Consider the following 7,802-nt stretch of genomic DNA (forward strand, 5'->3'; position numbering starts at 1 on the left):
AAAAAAAAAAAAAAGAAAAAAAGAAATATAATAGCTGCTATTACAACAGTGCTATGAAAAACTCCAGAATTTTTTTAATAGGAGAAATTTCTTACACAAGAAAATGACAAGACAAAAGAGAGGAAAAAGGAACTGTTATAGATTTTACGACTTTGAATTCACTAAAAAACAAGCACAAGAAAGTTTACAGCGACACATATGTAATAGCAAAAACCTGCAAAAAAAACCAAATGTTCATCAAGAGTACAATGGACAAACTGCACATACTCATACAATAGAATAAAATTATGGAATCATACAACATAATGGATAAATCTTTAAAACATACTGAGCAAACTAAACTATAAGGGTACATATTGTTTGGGTGAGGGAGAAAAGTGAACAAGATGGAGCAGTCCCTGTTGTTTCCGGGTTCTTCATCACAGATTTTCCCGTGCCCGGGGGAAGAACCAAATCAACTGAGCATGCGCAGAGTGACGTCAAGCCGGGGAACACCAAAATTCAAGAAGCCACTCCTACACACACGCCCCAAACTCCTCCCCTTCCAGCTCCCAGGCATAAAAGTCCGCCACGGTAAGTGCTGGTGTGACTTTGGCACCCGCATTCATGGACCGGAGAACCTCACCCAAGAGCGCCGTCGCGACTTCCCTGGGCCCCCACACCTGAGGACCAGAGAACCTCGCCCCAGAGTGTGCGCATATTTGCAATAAAAGACTGCCACTTTCTTATGTACTTTGGCCTCATGTTTAATTATTTAGCCCTCCTAAATTAAATTAAACAAAACACATATTATAGGATTTCATTTATATAGAAACCTTAATTTACGGTGTTAGACGTCAAGATCCTCTTTGGGTGAGAGGAATAGAAGAGGACATGAAAAGAACTAACGACGTTGTTTCCTGATCTTGGTGCTGTTACATGGAAGTGATCAGTATATTAAAATTCATTGTGCTACATGCTTATGATTAGTGTAATTTTTATACATTATTTTTCTGTAAAGTTTACTTAAAAAGAAACAGAAAAAAACTTGAGACACAGTAATTGTGTACCTTACTCAGAAACTGATTTAAACAAACTGCCTATAAAAAGACCTTTATAAGACAATCAAGAAAATTTGAACACAGACAATGTGGGGAAAAGAAAGAAAGATCAGACTGTTATTGTGTCTATATAGAAAGAAGTAGACATAAGAGACTCCATTTTGTTCTGTATTTGAGATGCTGTTAATCTGTGACCCTACCCCCAACCTTGTCCTTGCAAGAGACATGTGCTGTGGTGACTCAAGGCTTAATGGATTTTGGGCTGTGCAAGATGTGCTTTGTTAAACAAGTGCCTGAAGGCAGCTTGCTGGTTAAAAGTCATCACCATTGTCTTAATCTCAAGTACCCAGGGACACGTACAAGGCCAAAGATCGCAGGTACCTCTGCCTAGGAAAGCTAGGTATTGTCCAAGGTTTCTCCCCATGTGATAGTCTGAAATATGGCCTCGTGGGAAGAGAAAGACCTGATCGTCCCCCAGTTTGACACCCGTGAAGGGTCTGTGCTGAGGAGGACTAGTACAAGAGGAAAGAAGGCCTTTTGGTGGATGTTGGCAGTTAAGATAAAGAAAAGTATCTGTCTCCTGCCCGTCCCTGGGCAATGGAACATCTCGGTGTAAAACCCGATTGTATGCTTTGTTTACTGAGATAGGAGAAAACTGCCTTAGGGCAAAAGGTAGGACTTGCTGGAACAATGCTGCTAAAAGGTTTATGGAGATGTTTGCATATGCACATATCAAGGCACAGCATTTTCCCTTGAACTTATTCATGTCACAGAGATCTTTATCCATATGTCTTCCTGCTAATTTTCTCCCTATGATGATCCTATTGTCCTGCCACTCCCTTATCTTTAGGATAGTAAAGATAATTATCAATAAATACTAAGGGAACTCAGAGACCGGTGCCGGCGTGGGTCCACTGTACGCTGAGCGCTGGTCCCCTGGGCCCACTTTTTCTTTCTCTATACTTTGTCTCTGTGTCTCATTTCTTTTCTCAAGTCTCTCGTTCCACCTAACAAGAAATGCCCACAGGTGTGGAGGGATAGGCCACCCCTTCAAGACAAGGTACTAGGTAATACTGAAAATTTAAATTTATCAATTTTATTATGTTTTTAAGACACAGTGTCTCACTGTGTTGCCCAGGCTGGACTTGAACATCTAGACTCAAGTGATCCTCCAACCTCAGCATTTTTATTAAAATTTAAAAAAAAATTTTTTTATGGGTACATAGTAGGTATATAATATTTATGGGGTACATGAGATATTTTGATACAAGCATGCAATACAAAATAAACACATCATGAAGAATGGAGTATCCATTCCCTCAGGCATTTATCCTTTGAGTTACAAACAATCCAATTACATTTTAAACTACTTTAAAATGTACAATTAAGGGGCTGGGCACAGTGGCTCACGACTGTAATCCCATCACTTTGAGAGGCCAAGATGGGTAGATCACGAGATCAGGGGTTCGAGACCAGCCTGACCAGCATGGTGAAACCCCATCTCTACTAAAAATACAAAAATTAGGTGGGTGTGGTGGCAAGTGCCTGTAATCCCAGCTACTCAGGAGGCTGAGGCAGGAGAATTGCTTGAACCCGGGAGGCAGAGGTTGCAGTGGGCCGAGATCACGCCACTGCACTCCAGCCTGGGCAACAGAGCGAGACTCTATCTTAAAAAAAAGTAAAAAATAATACAATTAAGTTATTGACTATACTCACCCTGTTGTGCTGTCAAATAGTAGGTCTTATTCATTCCATTTTTTTTTACCCATTAACCCTCCCCCACAATCACCCGTTACCCTTTCCAGCCTCTGGTAACCATCCTTCTGCTCTCTACATCCATAACTTCAATTGTTTTGATTTTTAGCTCCCACAAATGAGTGAGAGCATGCAATGTTTACCTTTCTGCACCTGGCTTATTTCACTTAACATAATAATCTACAGTTCCATCCATGTTGTTGCAAATGACAGGATCTCATTTTTTTTTTACGGCTGAATATTACTGCATTGTGTATATGTACCACATTTTCTTTTTTTTTTTTTGAGACGGAGTCTCGCTCTGTCGCCCAGGCTGCAATGCAGTGGCACGATCTTGGCTCACTGCAAGCTTCCCCTCCGGGCTTCACGCCATTCTCCTGCCTCAGCCTCCCGAGTAGCTGGGACTACAGGTGCCCACCACCATGCCCAGCTAATTTTTTGTATTTTTAGTAGATACGAGGTTTCACCTTGTTAGCCAGGATGGCCTCGATCTCCTGACCTCGTGATCCACCTGCCTCAGCCTCCCAAAGCGCTGGGATTACAGGCGTGAGCCACCAGCCACCACATTTTCTTTGTCCATTTATCTATTGATGGACACTTACATTGCTTCCAAATCTTAGCTATTGTATACAGTGCTGCAATAAACATAAGAGTGCAAATATCTCTTCAATATACTGATTTCCTTTCTTTTGGGTATATACCCAGCAGTGGGATTACTAGATCACATGCTAGCTCAATTTTTAGTTTTTGGGGGAACCTCCAAACTGTTCTCCAAAGCGCTTATACTAATTTACATTTCCAAAAACAGTGTACAGGGTTCCCTTTTCACCACATCCTCGCCAGCATTTGTTATGGCATGTCTTTTGGATATAAGCCATTTTAACTGTGGTAAGATGATGTCTCACTATAGTTGTGATTGCATTTTTCTGATGTTGAGCACCTTTTCATATGCCTGTTTGCCATTGGAACATCTTCTTTTGAGAAATCTCTACTCAAATCTTTTGCCCATTCTTTGATCAGATTATTAGACTTTTTCCTATAGAGTTGTTTGAGCTCCTTATATATTCTGGTTATTAATCCCTTGTCAGATGGGTAATTTGCCAATATTTTCTACCCTTCTGTGTACTCTCGCTTCACTTTGTTGATTATATCCTTTGCTGTGCCACCTCAGCCTTCTGAGTAGCTGAAACTACAAGCATGTGCCACCATGCCCAGCTGGTTCTATATTTTTTAAAAGTCCTTAGAGAAACATACTGAGGTATTTAAAGATGAAATGATATCATTATTTAAAATATACTGAAGTATACTGAGAGTGGGAGGTGATACAGATAAAACAAGACTGGCTATATGTTGACAATTGTTGAAGCTGGAGGATGGGTACATAGGAATTCATTGTACTACTCTTTCTCCTTTTGTAAATATTAAAAATATTCTATAATAAAAAGTTTTTTAAAAAAATTGGATTTCTTGGGAGGCCAAAGTGGGAGGATTGCTTGAGCCCAGGAGCTCAAGACCAACCTGGCAACATGGCGAAACCACATCTCTACTAAAAATATAAAAATTAGCTGGGCGTGGTGGCATGCACCTGTGGTCCCAGAAACTTGAGAGGCTGAGATAGGAGGATGGCTTGAGCCGGGAAGTTTGAGGCTGCAGTGAGCCCTGGTTGCACCACTGTACTCCAGCTGGGGTAACAGAACCAGACCCTATCTCAAAAGAAAAAAATATATATGGATTTCAAACACATGTTAACTATCCTTGCCGACTTGATCATATAGTAGTAACCCAGAATAACCTACCCCATTTAAATCATTAAAAATTATATTTATAAAACGGGCCAGGCGCAATGGCTCATGCCTATAATTCCAGCACTTTGGGAGGCTGAGGCGGGCAGATCACAAGGTCAGGAGTTTGAGACTAGTCTGGCCAATATGGTGAAATCCTGTCTCTACTAAAAATATAAAAATTAGCTGGGTGTGGTGGCAGGTGCCTGTAGTCCCAGCTACTCAGGAGGCTGAGGCAGGAGAATCGTTTGAACCCAGGAGGCAGAGCTTGCAGTGAGCCAAGATCATGCCACTGCACTCCAGCCTGGATGACAGAGCAAGGCTCTGTCTCAAAAAAAAAAAAAAAATTATATTTATAAAACATAAGTTCATAGATATTTTAGCAAGATCATTGTACTTCTGAGTTATTTTGAAATAAAGAAAAATTTAAAAGAAATGCTTGGCCAGGCACGGTGGCTCAAGCCTGTAATCCCAGCACTTTGGGAGGCCGAGGCGGGCAGATCACGAGGTCAGGAGATCGAGACCATCCTGGCTAACACGGTGAAACCCCGTCTCTACTAAAAATACAAAAAAAAATTAGCCGGGCGAGGTGGCGGGCGCCTGTGGTCCCAGCTACTCAGGAGGCTGAGGTGGGAGAATGGCGTGAACCCGGGAGGCGGAGGTTGCAGTGAGCTGAGATCCGGCCACTGCACTCCAGCCTGGGTGACAGAGCAAGACTCTGTCTCAAAAAAAAAAAAAAAAAAAAAAAAATTAGCCGGGCGAGGTGGCGGGCGCCTGTGGTCCCAGCTACTCAGGAGGCTGAGGTGGGAGAATGGCGTGAACCCGGGAGGCGGAGGTTGCAGTGAGCTGAGATCCGGCCACTGCACTCCAGCCTGGGTGACAGAGCAAGACTCTGTCTCAAAAAAAAAAAAAAAAGATTACTCTGCTTACCCTCAATATAGTTATAGGTAGAGAGTATAAAAGACAGATGGGTTTAGCTAATACTATTAACTTAAAATCACAACTTAGTAGATTAATACAGAATTTCTAAATCTAGAGAACTGTTCTGTCCCTTAATTTAATCCAGCCCACGTAATAAAGGCCTACAGAGTTTACCAGTATATGTCTATAAGTATTTATTATAGTTTAAACTTTAAGAGGCAATATGTTAAAAATATTTTAAAAATCAGAATGGTCACTCCTCTCTGTCTACAAATAGCCTGTCGTTTCTACTTCATCTTAGTCAAGGCTTTCCTGTCTGGTTTCTATTTGATTTAGAGGGAGAGTTGCTCTGTAGTTTTTAATATCTTCCTATCTCTTCCTCACCCTGATTTTTTTCTTTCCTCCCTAACATGTGCCTTATTCCAGTAATAACAGACTACAATCATCCGGAATTCCGAGATTAAAGAATTCAAAGTTTTCAGAAATAGATGAAGATTTCCCAAAATGAGTCTGCTATTATCTCAGCCCTTTTATAAAGAACTTCTGATATATAATTAGAGAATAAATTTCTCTATACTCACAAGATTTCCCATTTTTCTAAAGAATTATCAAGTATGGCAACATGCTAATAATACAGCTGTGTATAGTATAGGAAATATATCTGAATTACTACTGTCCACAGCAGTGGACCTGAAACTCACTTTCTTTAAAAAGCTTCTAAGTCACTTATAAGCTCTGGTCATTGCCTCTCCATAAAAATGGAGTAACAGGCAAGCAGCGACAGATGCTCCTAAACAGTGTTAAATGGCCTTCCTCTCTACTAAACTAGGGTATCCTTTTTTCTCCTTTCCTGGCTCCTGCACTTCTAGGTTTTTATTGATAGCCAATTAATCAAGAATCTTTCCTTTCCGAAGTATTCTTTTAGAAAAGAAGATTCAAAAAGGCTAGTTCATGAATAGCTGTGACTCTATCTTATTTATATTTCAACTAATTACATGCGTGGAAAAGTATACAATTCCCCACTCTTAAAGAGGGAAAATATGAAATACTTTCTTTTCTCTCTTAAAGAATACACAGCCAGGCATGGTGGCTCATGCATACAACCCCAGCACTTTGTGAGGCCAAGAAGGAAGGATTGCTTGAGCCAAAGAGTTCAAGACCAGCCTGGGCAACATGCCAAGACCCTGTCTCATGAAAAAAAAAAAAAGAGAGAGAGAAAAAGAGAGGAAAAAAAAAGAAAGAAAAAAAAAAAGACATGGCCAGGAGCGGTGGTTCATGCCTGTAATCCCAGCACTTTGGGAGGCTGAGGCAGATGGATCACAAGGTCAGGAGTTCAAGATCAGCCTGGCCAAGATGGTGAAACCCCATCTCTACTAAAAATACAAAAAACTAGCCCGGCGTGCTGGTGGGTGCCTATAATCCCAGCTACTCAGGAGGCTGAGGCAGAGAATTGCTTGAACCCAGGAGGCAGAGGTTGCAGTGAGCCGAGACCACGCCGCAGCACTCCAGCCTGGGCGATAGAGTGAAACTCTGTCCCCGCCCCCCGCACCGCCCCCTCCCCCCAAAAAATACACAATCAAAAACTTTAAAACGAAACTGAGTTTAAACATATTTTTTTCAATGAAGCTTGACAGGCATCAGCTCCCTGCTCTTTTCCTTCAAGATTTCACTCTGTTAACCATTAAAAGGATAACCCTGACCCTCAAGATGAACCCAGGGTACTTGCCTTTCTAACCTTCTCCACGCTTCTGTAACTAGTGCTTCAACTAGTGGGTCGTGGGACTCACCAGCAAACCTTAATAAAAAAGAAAGAAAGAAAGAATCCTCCATATATAATCATTTTAAAATCATTAAAAACATATGCAATAAGAATTATAATGCAAAAGTGAAACTCAAGTTATTTTCCTTTTATATAGGCAGTCCTTATTTCTGGTCCACTCTTATTTCAGTATTCTGATTTTTTGGTACAGCCTAATAAACATCTATACTTTATCCCATGCCCTCTCACCCTTTTATCTGCTCATTTCAATACCCATGCCACTGACCAATGATAATGTTCAACAATATGTTTATGGTAAAAGTACATATAATATGTCTTTGTTCTGATTTAAATATTTTTGGCCAGGCATGGTGATTCACACCTGTAATCCCAGCACTTTAGGAGGCCGAGGCGGGTGGATCACTTAAGGTCAGAAGTTCGAGACCAGCCTGGGCAACATGGTGAAACCCCATCTCTACTAAAAATACAAAAATTAGCTGGGCGTGGTGACATGTGCCTGGAATCCCAGCTACTCAGGAGGCTAAG

At 41.1% G+C, this 7,802-nt stretch overlaps 1 protein-coding gene across 2 annotated transcripts in view; it reads right to left on the reverse strand.

Moving 5' to 3' along the window:
• FASTKD1 (FAST kinase domains 1) overlaps positions 1-7,549 on the reverse strand; it is a 46,303-nt gene extending 38,754 nt beyond the window's left edge. For both annotated transcript variants that reach the window (XM_011960608.1, XM_011960607.1), the window contains exon 1: positions 7,224-7,549. In XM_011960608.1, the coding sequence (XP_011815998.1) occupies positions 7,224-7,327 (104 nt within the window). In that variant the 5' untranslated portion in view covers positions 7,328-7,549. The remainder of the gene's footprint in view (positions 1-7,223) is intronic.
• Positions 7,550-7,802: the final 253 nt, after the last annotated feature.

Source organism: Colobus angolensis, unplaced genomic scaffold (genome assembly GCF_000951035.1).
Source record: "Colobus angolensis palliatus isolate OR3802 unplaced genomic scaffold, Cang.pa_1.0 Scaffold517, whole genome shotgun sequence".
Classification (NCBI taxonomy): Eukaryota; Metazoa; Chordata; class Mammalia; order Primates; family Cercopithecidae; genus Colobus; species Colobus angolensis.